Source organism: Megachile rotundata, chromosome 2 (genome assembly GCF_050947335.1).
Source record: "Megachile rotundata isolate GNS110a chromosome 2, iyMegRotu1, whole genome shotgun sequence".
Taxonomy (NCBI): domain Eukaryota; kingdom Metazoa; phylum Arthropoda; class Insecta; order Hymenoptera; family Megachilidae; genus Megachile; species Megachile rotundata.
Genome location: NC_134984.1, coordinates 14,860,564 through 14,875,766, shown reverse-complemented (window position 1 = coordinate 14,875,766; position 15,203 = coordinate 14,860,564). Strand labels below are relative to the sequence as shown.

The 15,203-nt window shown below is 26.4% G+C and overlaps 2 protein-coding genes across 2 annotated transcripts; both read right to left on the bottom strand.

Annotated features, from left to right (window-relative positions):
• Positions 1-6,159: 6,159 nt before the first annotated feature.
• Positions 6,160-12,634, bottom strand: LOC100879329 (phospholipase DDHD1). The gene is made up of 10 exons (XM_003700988.3): positions 11,663-12,634; positions 10,776-11,090; positions 10,194-10,361; positions 9,990-10,118; positions 9,757-9,898; positions 9,559-9,665; positions 9,159-9,472; positions 8,757-9,042; positions 8,548-8,682; positions 6,160-8,473 (listed from the first exon to the last, which is right to left on the bottom strand). Exons 1-10 carry the CDS (start codon positions 11,727-11,729, stop codon positions 8,328-8,330), a joined length of 1,809 nt encoding a protein of 602 aa, XP_003701036.1. The 5' UTR covers positions 11,730-12,634; the 3' UTR covers positions 6,160-8,327.
• A 718-nt stretch (positions 12,635-13,352) lies between these two features.
• Positions 13,353-14,595, bottom strand: e(r) (enhancer of rudimentary). Its single transcript, XM_003700987.3, has 3 exons — positions 14,385-14,595; positions 13,817-13,904; positions 13,353-13,676 (listed from the first exon to the last, which is right to left on the bottom strand). Exons 1-3 carry the CDS (start codon positions 14,385-14,387, stop codon positions 13,456-13,458), a joined length of 312 nt encoding a protein of 103 aa, XP_003701035.1. The 5' UTR covers positions 14,388-14,595; the 3' UTR covers positions 13,353-13,455.
• Positions 14,596-15,203: the final 608 nt, after the last annotated feature.

The window sequence follows — 15,203 nt, the reverse complement described above, 5'->3', positions numbered from 1 at the left end:
GTGTATAGTGTATAGTGTATAGTGTATAGTGTATAGTGTATAGTGTATAGTGTATAGTGTATAGTGTATAGTGTATAGTGTATAGTGTATAGTGTATAGTGTATAGTGTATAGTGTATAGTGTATAGTGTATAGTGTATAGTGTATAGTGTAGTATAGTATATAGTATAGTATAGTATAGTATAGTATATAGTGTATAGTGTATAGTATAGTATAGTATAGTATAGTATAGTATAGTATATAGTGTATAGTATAGTATAGTATAGTATAGTATATAGTGTATAGTATATAGTGTATAGTATAGTATAGTATAGTATAGTATATAGTGTATAGTATAGTATAGTATAGTATAGTATATAGTATATCGTATAGTATAGTATAGTGTATAGTATATAGTGTATAGTGTATAGTGTATAGTGTATAGTGTAGTATAGTATATAGTATAGTATAGTATAGTATAGTATGGTATAGTATATAGTGTATAGTGTATAGTATAGTATAGTATAGTATAGTATATAGTGTATAGTATAGTATAGTATAGTATATAGTATATCGTATAGTATAGTATAGTATAGTCTATAGTGTATAGTGTATAGTGTATAGTGTATAGTGTATAGTGTATAGTGTATAGTGTATATTGTATAGTGTGTAGTGTATAGTGTATAGTGTATAGTGTATAGTGTATAGTGTATAGTGTATAGTGTATAGTGTATAGTGTATAGTGTATAGTGTATAGTGTATAGTGTATAGTGTATAGTGTATAGTGTATAGTGTATAGTGTATAGTGTATAGTGTATAGTGTATAGTGTATAGTGTATAGTGTATAGTGTATAGTGTATAGTGTATAGTGTAGTATAGTATATAGTATAGTATAGTATAGTATAGTATATAGTGTATAGTGTATAGTATAGTATAGTATAGTATAGTATATAGTGTATAGTATAGTATAGTATAGTATAGTATAGTATATAGTGTATAGTATAGTATAGTATAGTATATAGTATATCGTATAGTATAGTATAGTATAGTATAGTGTATAGTGTATAGTGTATAGTGTATAGTGTATAGTGTATAGTGTATAGTGTATAGTGTATAGTGTATAGTGTAGTATAGTATATAGTATAGTATAGTATATAGTATAGTATAGTATAGTATAGTATATAGTGTATAGTGTATAGTATAGTATATAGTGTATAGTGTATAGTATAGTATAGTATAGTATAGTATATAGTGTATAGTATAGTATAGTATAGTATAGTATATAGTATATCGTATAGTATAGTATAGTGTATAGTGTATAGTGTATAGTGTATAGTGTAGTATAGTATATAGTATAGTATAGTATAGTATAGTATAGTATATAGTGTATAGTGTATAGTATAGTATAGTATAGTATAGTATATAGTGTATAGTATAGTATAGTATAGTATATAGTATATCGTATAGTATAGTATAGTATAGTATAGTGTATAGTGTATAGTGTATAGTGTATAGTGTATAGTGTATAGTGTATAGTGTATAGTGTATAGTGTATAGTGTATAGTGTATAGTGTATAGTGTATAGTGTATAGTGTATAGTGTACAGTGTATAGTGTATAGTGTATAGTATATAGTATAGTATAGTATATAGTATAGTATAGTATAGTATATAGTGTATAGTATAGTATAGTATAGCATAGCATAGTATAGTATAGTATATAGTATAGTATAGTATAGTATAGTATAGTATATAGTATAGTATAGTATATAGTGTATAGTATAGTATAGTATATAGTGTATAGTATAGTATAGTATAGTATAGCATAGCATAGTATAGTATAGTATATAGTATAGTATAGTATATAGTATAGTATAGTATATAGTATATAGTATAGTATAGTATAGTATAGTGTATAGTGTATAGTGTATAGTGTATAGTGTATAGTGTATAGTATAGTATAGTATATAGTATAGTATAGTATATAGTGTATAGTATAGTATAGTATATAGTGTATAGTATAGTATAGTATATAGTATAGTATAGTATAGTATAGTATATAGTGTATAGTATAGTATAGTATATAGTGTATAGTATAGTATATAGTATAGTATAGTATAGTATATAGTGTATAGTATAGTATAGTATATAGTATAGTATAGTATAGTATATAGTGTATAGTATAGTATAGTATATAGTATAGTATAGTATAGTATATAGTGTATAGTATAGTATAGTGTAGTATAGTATATAGTATATAGTATATAGTGTATAGTGTATAGTGTATAGTGTATAGTGTATAGTGTATAGTGTATAGTGAATAGTGTATAGTGTACAGTGTATAGTATAGTATAGTATATAGTATAGTATAGTATAGTATAGTATAGTATATAGTGTATAGTATAGTATAGTATATAGTATATAGTGTATAGTGTATAGAGTATAGTATAGTATAGTATAGTATATAGTGTATAGTATAGTATAGTATATAGTATAGTATAGTATAGTATAGTATAGTATAGTATAGTATAGTATAGTATAGTATATAGTATAGTATAGTATAGTATAGTATAGTATATAGTATATAGTATAGTATAGTATAGTATAGTATATAGTGTATAGTATAGTATAGTATAGTATAGTATATAGTGTATAGTATAGTATAGTATAGTATATAGTGTATAGTGTATAGTGTATAGTATAGTATAGTATATAGTATAGTATAGTATATAGTGTATAGTGTATAGTGTATAGTATAGTATAGTATATAGTATAGTATAGTATAGTATATAGTGTATAGTATAGTATAGTATATAGTGTATAGTATAGTATAGTATAGTATATAGTGTATAGTATAGTATAGTATAGTATAGTATATAGTGTATAGTGTATAGTGTATAGTGTATAGTGTATAGTATATAGTATAGTGTAGTATATAGTGTATAGTGTATAGTGTATAGTGTATAGTATAGTATAGTATATAGTATGCTATACATATACATACATATATAGTATATAGTATGTAATATGCGTAATAATATTGATAATAATAAGAATAATAAGGATAATGATAATAAAAGTAGTAATATGAGTAATAATATTGGTAAAAATAAGAGTAGTAAGGATAATTGCAATTCAAGCGATGATAATAGTCATAATATACTTAATAATATTGATAATAATAAGAATAATAAGCATTATGATAATAAAAGTAGTAATATGCGTAATAATATTGATAATAATAAGAATAATAAGCATTATGATAATAAAAGTAGTAATATGCGTAATAATATTGATAATAATAATAATAATAAGGATAATGATGATAAAAGTAGTAATATGCCTATTAATTTTTATAATAATAAGAGTAGTGAGGATAATTATAGTTCCAGCGATGATAATAGTCATAATATACTTACGAATATTGATAACAATAAGAATAATAAGCATTATGATAACAAAAGTAGTAATATGCGTAATAATATTGGTAATAATAAGAATAATTAGGATAATGATAATAAAAGTAGTAATATGCGTAGTAATATTGATAACAATATGAGTAGTAAGGATAATTACAGTTCCAGCGATGATAATAGTCGTAATATGCGTAGTAATATTGATAATAATAAGAATAATAAGGGTATTGATAATAAATGTAGTAATTTGCGTACTAATATTGATAATAATAGGAGTAGTAAGGATAATTACAGTTGCAGCGATTATAGTAGTCGTAATATGCGTAATAATATTGATAATAATAAGAACAATAAGGATAATGACGATAAAAGTAGTAATATGCGTAATAATATTGATAATAATAGGAATAATAAGGATAATGATAATAAAAGTAGTATTATGAGTAATAATATTGGTAAAAATAAGAGTAGTAAGGATAATTGCAGTTCAAGCGATGATAGTAGTCGTAATAATATTGATAATAGTATGAGTAGTAAGGATAATTACAGTTCCAGCGATGATAATAGTCGTAATATGCGTAATAATATTAATAATAATAAGAATAATAAGCAAAATAATAATAGTTGTAACGATAATAAAAGTACTAATATGGGTAACGATATTGATAATAATAAGAGTAGTAAGGATAGTAATTATAGTTCCACGATAATAGTAATAGTAACATGGGGAATGATATATGTTAGGTGTCCGGACCTAACCTGACACAATCTAACCTTAGTCCCTGACCTAACATGATCCGGACTAACCTTAGATCCTAAGCTAACCGAATATAGCCTAACCGTAAGCCTGACCTAATCTGTTGGTTGTCTGTTATGTAATGGAAAGGATTGTAAATAAGTACATGATTTCTTTTGTTTATTTATTTTAACTTCATAAATACATACAATTTGCAAATATATTTTGTACAATTTTTAATTTATGTAACTCTTTATTGGCTTAATTCTTTGTCGAAGATCGAGGCAGATTGTGTGTATATTCAATTTTGGAACTGAAAAATAAAAGCATTTATAATAACATATTTATTGTTGTTGCACGATTTAATAATATTTTTACGTGAAAGTTTGAACATTGGTAAACAGAAAATGTTAATTATAAAAATAATAAATTGAATAACTATTTATAATACAATTATATATATACTATTTATAGTACAATTGTTATGACTAAATATACAGTATTAGTAAGAATAAAAAATAGGACTTACGTTAATTAAATGGAACGCAGAGATCCTTCCTCCAATTCAATGCTGTATAGACTAGCTCGTCGCTCTGATAGCATGGCTTAAACTACTTTTAAGTAGCGCGCAGTCAGTGTTGGGCAGTCCCAGCGCATGCGCAGTAAGCTATCCGTAGAAGTCCTCAGTAGCGTATACAATTTGATGAAATATAAGGTATCATTAGGCCTAGTGAGGAAAAAAAAATAAATCTGAAGAAAATTGCAGGAAAGAGAATAAAAGGGTTAAATAATACAACAGATTATATATAATAAAAGTAATATTAAATTTATTTATGATTATTATTATTTTTTACGTTTGCAGCCGATTTGTTATATGAATACCAATATTTGTTGCAAGAGCAAAGAAAAAACATACCGCTCGATTTTTATCAGATCTAGCATGTTAACAAAATAAAATCCATGTATTTCTTTGTTATTGTTTCTCTGATATTATAATTTTCACACGTATAAAATATAGTTATTCAAAGAGGTCCTTCCAAGTCGTTTTTCTTAAATAATAAATTCATTTAGTGTTTTAAAAGTTATTGTGCTTTTGTGTTATTTTAATATAATAATCTCCCATATTCCATTATATTATATTATATAATTCACGATATATATATATAGTTGTATAGTTTTATACAGTCATATATATAACTAACCTAACCCAGCCTAATGTAATCTAACCCAACCTATAGATTCATAGTTTACAGTGCAATTATAAGAATTTTTTAAAAATTATGTAGGATCATTAAGGTGCCCTCATCAGTCACCATTGCGTGTACCGGCTAGGTACGGCATTGGCAGCAAGCTGTGACGTTACTGACGCATGCGCATAAAGCTCTCGCGTGAGATAAAATCTCACGACTGCCCAACACTTGTGGGAAATGAGGGGAGGGTCCTCCTACCATCTCCTACTATTCACCTGATTCGTGGCTTCAACGCATGAGAATAGGATGGTGATATTTGTCGACGTTATACTATTTCATTTTTGCAAGTGAAAAAAGGATCAAGTTTGAGAAATAGTAGGAGATATCTTCCCCTGACTTCTCCTATAAATGTATGAATCCTAGTACTCTCCTGAACGTATATTCTGCTGCAATCGATGCAATGTAGGCTTCCGTTAGCTAAGGACTACTGTAGGGGAGGAATTATCTACCATTTTTTTCCATTTTGAGAGAATACAAAAATAATCTAACACGAAAACTGAAAAGGTTTCACGTACTCAAATCTTCAAGTTTCTAAATTTGAAGTTCAAGTTTTTAAATTTAATAATTTATCAATCAAAATAATTTACCAAGTAGTCTTCTTCCCCTGTATCATAAGTTTACGCAAACAAGTATCAAAAAAAGGGTGTATAGGAAATATAGGTCACAATAAAATTTAAGCATGTAGGAATACATAAAATTTTTCTTTAATAAGATAAAATTTGTTATAACATACATATCCATATCATATTATTAATACATATGATACTAAATTTTGGATATAACTGAAATTGATAAAAATTGTATCGAATGAATACCTAAAGTTAGGTAATTTTTAATTATATGTTCTAAAAATTCTGGTTTCTTGTGAATTTTAAATTGTTATTAAATATTTTATTGAAATATTAAACTTGAGACTTTATCAATATAACAATGTATATACTTTATTAGCAATATTTTAGTTTCAATGTACATGTTCTTTTAGCAATACTTTGCACTAGTAATTCAAAAAATGTTTTCTACACGCCTATCGTGTGCTCTGTTTTTAAAATTCGATATAATATTGATTTTGAAAATTCTTTAGTATTATTGTCATACTACCAAATTGTATATTGTGGACAAAGCTCCTTACTTCATATAATAATTACTAAGAAGTGCATTATTGTTAAATTGTCTAGAAACTGATAATTTCAATTTGTAACATTATAATGTGAACACATTTGTATACAAGTTTTCTAAAACACTATGTAATACTGTGCTGCCCAATGTATTTATGAAACTGAAGAAACTCTTCTATATACTTTTTATAGCTGTTAACATGAGTAGTACATTACAACTGGCAGACGTTGCTTTATCCATAAGAAATATGTATTATTACATATAATTAAACATAATTGTTTCCAGCAATGATATGTTTTCTGTTTCTAGATATGGACAGCACCAATTTAATAAATTCTATAAATATAATAAAAATAAATCATCAAAATGTAAATATATTCAAATTTTGAAACTCTGAAATATAATAGTTCAACAAATTTTTAGCACCTAATGTATATGTATACTACATTTACCTATTAATTAGAACTTAATAATACATAGTAATATGTATATATCTGACATATTATGCTGTCTGCAATTCATATAATTTTGGTACACAAGTAAAAAATTATAATGAAAGAAACCATAAAGTAATACAAAGTGAACATGGAAATACAATTCTCTTGTGAAATCTGATAAAACAAAATATACAAATTTTAATATGTAAATATACGTGCTACGTAATTCATTAATTATAACAAAAGTTTGTACATATAAAAATTTGCAGCTAAACTACAATAATAACAATACTGTTACAATTAATGTAGATAAAATATAATTATAAAATGTAATTTAAATGAAAAATTTTGCTATTTAATAGATTTTGAAATATAATTTTAAAGTATTATGTTTCTTCTAACAAAATATAACTATATGAAACAAATAGCGTTATTATTTTGTTTTGCGCACTGCTTTTGGTCGATATAATTAAATTATTCTTTATCGTATTTTCCGTAAACTTTCAGGATATAGGACGAGTTTCACTTTTTATAATAAAATAGTAATACATTGAATAAAAAAAATAATTCGTAAATTTTAGTTCTTAGCAAATCAAATTAATTTGATGCAATCAAATAAATTTTTGTCCTTTTTCCTATCTTTTCTATATACATGTATACATACATACATATGTATATATATATACCGATATCAATAAAATATATGAATATATGTAACAAAATAAAATCTGTATAACAACTTATATTACAGCCTTATATTAACAATTTTTTGCAAAAGAAAGCTTGCGTAGCATAATACAAAAAGGCGTTTTGTAATATTATTATAACAAGAATTGGTTACTCTAAATTACCTATTATTATTAATAATAACTGTCAGTAATTTTTGCATATAACGCGGTCATAATTTCAATATATTGTATACTGTAATAATGTATTTATAATATAACATTACAATTATTTGTTCATATTTCAAAGTTATTATAATGTTTAACGGAAAAAATAAGTTTTAATTTTTTTAATGTAAAATTTTGTACAAACTGTGTTAGATTTAATACAAATTATGAAATTTTTTTTTCATCAGAAATTAGTAAGTTAAAATGAAATTACTTTTATGAACGTATTAATACAATAAATGTAAAGTAGTTGTTTCATAAAATATATAACAATATGTAATGTTTTAAATTGTGAAACTCGACCATATTATAGTCTTAAATTATGCGAGCAATATAAAATGATTACATACAATCTATTACATTATTGTATCATTTTTTTTCATTATCACAGATTGTTTTGATGATAGGCCTGTTTTTTAACATTCGATTTTGAAGGCCTACATCAGACTAGTAAACTTTTATAGAATCTAATGAAATTTTCGTACTAAATATACAAACCAACATCATGTTTCTAATGTTGGAAAAAGCCTTGTTAACACAAAGTAAGCTACATCATAATTACTCCAATACGTTGTATGCGCTGCTACTGTATATAAATAATTTCGTCCCAAACTTGCTCGAAGTACATAATCCAAACGCTGTGCTAATTCTAATAAACATTAAAAAATATTTAATTACAATATTTATTATAGAATCCTTGTTGCGTAAGACCGACATTTTTACCTTGTCCTGGTTGAATTGGTGTAGAAACACCTTCTTTGGCATTCCAACCAGCTCGCACTAAACCCCAAAGACTCCAACCTTTATCTGGAGCACGATTAGATATATCTACTGGACCTTCTTCTCTTTCGTCGTTTTCTGTTATAACAGTTTACAGATATGCAGGATTCATAAAGAGTTGTATTTTTAAATAAACAAAGCATTTAATGTACCTGTAGGAGAAAAAGTTTCATCGGCATTACTCATCGTTGGTAGGGACTGGTCCGTTTGTTGGCCCTCAACTCCTCCATATGGTGGAATAAGAACAGGTTCAATTTTACTATAACCTCTTTCTAAAAGAGGTTCCATTCTATATGCTACAGGATCAGACCAATGAAATATGTTGTAAAATCTTTTACATAAACCTTGAGGCATTACATCTGTTTTATTAGACGGAGTACGCGTGCGTAGCGCAAGAAATACGGACAGTGGAGAACCTAGACAAAATAGGTTTTCAATCTGCAATGATAAAAATATTTAATCATATATACTTTGTAGTTCTAATAAATTATTTCTACATCCATACATAAAGTGTATAAACATTTTATACTTCATTATTTAAAATTAATACTTACAGGAAATTGTAATCGTTGCATTAAAATTTCTTGTGTTTCTGGAGACGGAGGTCTGGTATCTGGACCCATCCAACCTGTGACAATGTCATATACAATTACACATCCTAAGGAATGTGCCAAAATTGAAACCTTTCCCTTCCAATCAGGATGCCGACTAGCAAACATAAAGTACAGCCTATTTAGCTCCTTCTGTAAACCAGCTCTTACTTCTCCACCATAAAGAGGACTTGTATAATAAAGAATGTCCATTGCTGATGTATTTAATAAATGTCGTATACTTAATACACTGTATGGTGTAATAGCTTCTACTATATCTAAACAAACAGTTGTGAAATATGAAATTTTTAATTAGATATTTAATACAAATTAAAATAAATATATATATTACTCTCTTCCTTACCACCATCAAGTTTTAATGAAGACCGCCATTCGACAGGGAAAAATTCTACTCTATAATTAGAATTTGGAAAATATTTTTGTTTTAACCAATCAACACAATCTCTAAACCTGTTTCAAAATTAAATATGATTAATTCTTCAACAATCTCATTATAAATGTATGTAACAAATTATAATTATTCATTATGTTCTTTACATACGATGTTGTATTACGTATAATTTTCCCAGTATCTCTTTTTTGACCAATTCCATGAACTACAAATACTATATGGTCAATATCATGAGGTTTATCTTCCATTGCAGCAGCAACTTTGTAGCCTCTTCTTAATTGGTAACCAGTTGCTACAACATCATTTACAACTCATTAAATTCAAATTAGATACTTTGAAATCGTACATTTATCTCCTTACTAAGAAATGTAAATAGCACTTACTTTTTGCAAAACCAAGTTTTGATGTAACACTACGCATTAATTTACTATGTCTATATTCACTGTACAATATCACATCATTTATGCTATGCCAATCAACATGAAACTCAGGAAAATGTTCTGTATGTAATACTGAAGGAGAAATATATATTAATTATAATTATATTACATTGAAATGTAAGTTGAACAAAGTAATTAAAAATTTACTTTTGTAAGAGTGAGAAGAAGTTTCACATCCAGAATTGAATTGACCTGGAGGTTGTTTCTGGAAGAGATTAAGATGAACTTCTTCTATAACTTTTGATTGTTCTACTTCTAAAGGTATCCAACTCCCATCATAATACCAAGTACCTCTCATAATTTCCCACTCTTCACCTTTAGATAAAATTAACGAATATGTTAATTATATTTGTATTTAATGATAATTCTTATGTAAAATTTTTCATACATAGAGAGATATACTTATTAATTATTTCTAATAATTTTGAAAAATTATTATAACAATAATGTACATAATATTTATTATATAATATTTGATTTAACCAATCTTAATAAAATAGAAATGTCTGCAATAAACTCAAGGACGCAGTAATCTTTAGAGTACAGATAACAACACAGAAGCTGCTTAAATCAACGAAATATGTGCATCATAAAGTCTACACTTCATTCATTACATGATAAAGAAGTAAATCAAAATATTAATATTTTTGTACGATTCACATTTTTTAATTGTTTCATCTCTGCATGAGTCATTAAAATAAAAATATATAAATTAAATAAAATACATACCTGGACAATAAATAGAAACACATTTCATTTTATCAAGTTCCACATCATACATTCCTCCTTTAACTACAATTTTTTCAACTGGAGGTGTATTATGAATTGTATTATCACTTTTGTTAAGTAAATTTTGATAAACACGCCAAGCATTTTCAATTCTTAAGCTATCATATCCACAAAACTCTACCCATCTTTTATCTACACCATCTCTATAAAACCATCGGACTTGCTCTGGAGTCAAAGGTTCTGCATACATTGGTTCATTTGTTATATTTAATGTTTCATTTTCTGTATGCGGTTCTGTAGTAACTTGTGTAACTCCTTTAAACGTTAAAATTTAAAATTAAAATAATATTATTGTTATTATTTTATAATTCTACAAGATTATAAATTTAACAATTTTTTTAACAGTATATTCATATGTTAAAATATATCTTGATTGAATACATTTATTAACAATACTTTATAACAGTAATTAATAATTTATTAATAGCAATCGCGATTAATAAGAATTTATATTATAAAAATGTATATAAATATTAAATAGAATTTTCTAAAAATAAGTGGTTTTCTAGTTTTAAATAATTTTTTGTTATATAAATCAATTAACACATTTGAATTTGTATAAATTTAATTAGACTATACCACATGTTAATTAAATATCATAAACAAATATTACAGAACATTTTATATTTAATAATTTTGCGCAATTTTATCGAATTTTATGTACAGACCGAAAGACGTAAGTTGCAAATATTTTAAGCGTATACATTAATTTCCTATTGATGACAACTGCTTCAATTAGAGAACTATTATATGTACTTTAAATCTATATAAAAAATAATATTTGAAGCATTTATACGGATAATTAAAAGCAACATTTATAATCTTACCTTCACAACTTTGGAATTCCATTGGTGTCTCGCTAAAAGGATCAACTTCAGTCCTGCTATCAGACATCCTGCTAGCCACGTTATTATTGCGAAATATTTTTAAAAATGTATAATTACGAGAATGCCCGATATTTTGCACGTAAATACTTGATAATATTTAAAATATACGAAACATAACGATTTCTGTCACAACTGATGTTAGTCACTATCGAACAATTTCCATTGAAAAAAACTTAAAATTATAGCGCACTATCAATTTGTCAACAGAAAATATTGAAAGTTCTTTGTTTATTGTTTGCAAACAATATAACAGATAACGTTGTCGTTAATTAGAATACGAAGAGATTTAATACAACATTCAGAAGTGACTGACAAGTTAGCAATAGTTTACTGCAGCAGTTGAACGTTATCTAAAATTAATGCACAGCACTTCCTTTATCAAGCATGTTCGTTCACTGTCCGTTATCTTATATAACTTTAGTCTTCTCCTGTCTTGGCGAAACTGCTGCATTTAACGATAGACAACTGGTGCACAAACGCAATGCGTAAACCAGTATGCGATATGTATGTGCGATTTACGTTCTTTTATATTGCTATATGCAACATAGATATGTGTATATGCAATGTATGCGTAAGCGCATGTATCAATAGGTTATTGAACACTATGTCCACTCTTAATAAATATGATTCATGTGAAAATTATTTAAAATAAGTAATTTAGTATAATCATACTCTGTATAAAAGAAATATTTTCTCATATAAATGAGATCGATGTAAAACATTTTTTGATACATTTTATAGCAATTTTAAAGTCTTGATTATTATTATTATACTTTTATTGCATAGTTATTTCATGTAATTGCTCTGCACGTGACACGGTCTCTGCGTCACATACAGTGAATGCACCAATTATCTTTTATGGGAGCTTATGTCTTATAATTTGAAATACCGACGTCGTCGTGTTAGTGGTTTGGTGCGCACTCTATGTCTAAGAATGGTAATTTTAGGAACTACGTCAACAAAATGATCGAAGTAGAAATCATGAATTCGCGCATTATGGCTAACTTCAGTACGTTTTCCATTTCTTGTTTCCCATTGCTGTACTATTTCCACTTCGTCGGTCATATACACAGTGGGCAATATATAGGAACGACAGGAAAAAGTATAGAATAGATATGACCAAATTTAGCATTTTGTGGATTTGGAAATTTAGAAATCTGTACATTTATTATTTGAAAAATATGAAAATCGAGAAGCTTACGAATTTACGAATTTGAAAATTTACGGTTTTGAAAGTCTAAAAATTTGAAAATTTGAATCACTAGATATGTACACGCGGCATCAGAAGCAATGCGCGTTGCACTTGATTACGAAATATACTAAACCAATCAAAGCAAACATAAATTTATCATTTAGAAAATTCATTTTTTCGTGACGAGAGAAATAATGATATAGGAATATACTGAAATGTAAATATCTTTACAAAAGAGTCATTTATGTATGTATTATCTATTGACCTTACTTCCAGAATTTCACACATGTGTATTCTTTTGTACTTGTATCTAATTTCCATATCTTTGTTCCATTTGCATTTGTAAGTATACACATGTTAATAATTATCTGGAGTTCTAGGTCAATTCATAGAGATGACATCAAATTATAGAAATTGTAAAAAAATTTACAAAACAACTTTTTAGATTATATATTTATTATTACAAACGGTAATATAGATCTTTACTTAAACTTAAGTTATCTTACACATAAAGGCATATATCTATTTTTTTATCCATTAATTATTCGCTATGTCCTGCAGCTCGACGTAATAGAGCATATATTTTTTCCTTAATCCAGTCCTTGTTGTAGGGAGCATATGTGTTTGTAGATTTTTGATAAACAAGACATGATAAATCTGTAAGTTGGTCAATGAAGTCAAACAGTTGGCTGATGTCGTATGTTATGGTTGGTGTATTTGGATTTCGCCTTTTTAAATGTTCCTCATAAATTTTACACACCCCTGTATTGAGAAAAATAGCTTTTATAGACTTTTTGTTTCATAATGCAATAGCATATTTATAACTGTTTGTTACAGCATTAATTTAATTCAATCTTTTTGTAATATATAATATTGGAATAATATAATGCAGATAGTATTACCTTCCATGCATTCGTTAACACTTTCATAATCAGAGTATGTTCTTGTTTTAGGTCTATTGCCAGGTTGTACAAGTAATATTGTGTGAGACTAAAAATGTAAACAACATATTAGGTTTGTTTTATCTGTACACAGCAATGTCATTTTATTTAAACCACTTATCTATTAATTTGTTACTTTAAAACAACACAATTATGTTACTAATTTACTACATAAATAATACTTTCCCTGTATAAAATTTTGTTGGTTATACGTAGTTAGTAAAAAGAAGTGTCAAGAAAAATATACAAATTAAGAATTTAATCTAACAATAATAATATAATATTTTAAAGACAAATGTTTATAATTCTTGTAATTAACATTAAATGGTACAATAACATTGTCAAATTTAAAATCACATGTAAACGGTTTCATAGGTTTAAACTGGATGAGAACGACGTCTTATTTGTTAATATAAGCAAGAAACAGGAAAGAAATTTAATTATAAAAAACACAAATTCGACTTCGAGTAAATAAATAATAAATGTAATAATCACATCATAAAACGAGTCAAAACAAAAAGATGATTACCATCTCTTACTCCTGTTTCAAGAACAATCCACTAGATTAGTGGAGTTCACTATTTCTTACAAGTTTTAATACTTTGTCTGCAATAGCACGACGTAGCAATAGATTAAAACTCTAAAATTTTTCTTGTAAAAGTAACATGAAAACTTTTAAGATGGACTCTAGAGTTTTCGATGATACCATTCGACAGCTTGGAATATACTGTATTCATTCCTACATATAATTCGTTTCACAGAAGATCGTGCTTCATTCGCGCAACTCGCCTAACTTCAGAGATCTCCCTACCACTTATTACATTCTCGCTACTATTCGCTTTCTACTCTATCAATTATATATAAGGTGAACGAAAATATGTGAATATGAAGAGAAGATAACTTGCTACACAATGCAGAAAATAAAAGATCACTTGATATACATGATTGGAATTGTGAATGTTACAAAGGCGCTTGCGTATTGCCTTTAGTTACGATATATTCTATAACCAATAAAAATTAACGTGCGCAGAATGATAAAAAATTCGACATTTGATGAGTATGATCATCTGTGGAATGAAGTATATATGCAATGATTCAATTCATTCCACGCGTTCAAATTTATATGTGCGCTTACATGTATCAATTTTGAAATTAATATCCTACTTTTACATCTACTAATATTGAAACATGCATAGCGCTTTTTTAATATTAATCTAAAAGTTAAAGTTAATAATTCAATAAATATTTTGTAATTATAACTGTTTAATTACAATAATCGAAATAAATTGAACTATGAATAATCCTTAGTAATAAATTATTATAGATAATTTCTATTATTCTAAGGGAA

What these genes read in the sequence shown, in the direction of transcription:
- LOC100879329 (XM_003700988.3), bottom strand. Translation starts at nt 11,729, where the DNA reads ATGTCTGATAGCAGGACTGAAGTTGATCCTTTTAGCGAGACACCAATG. An exon ending in TGTTTCTATTTATTGTCCAG is followed by an intron (nt 10,362 to 10,775) that starts GTATGTATTTTA and finishes TTTTATCTAAAG; the next exon opens with GTGAAGAGTGGGAAATTATG. An exon ending in TTCTTCTCACTCTTACAAAA is followed by an intron (nt 10,119 to 10,193) that starts GTAAATTTTTAA and finishes TTTCTCCTTCAG; the next exon opens with TATTACATACAGAACATTTT.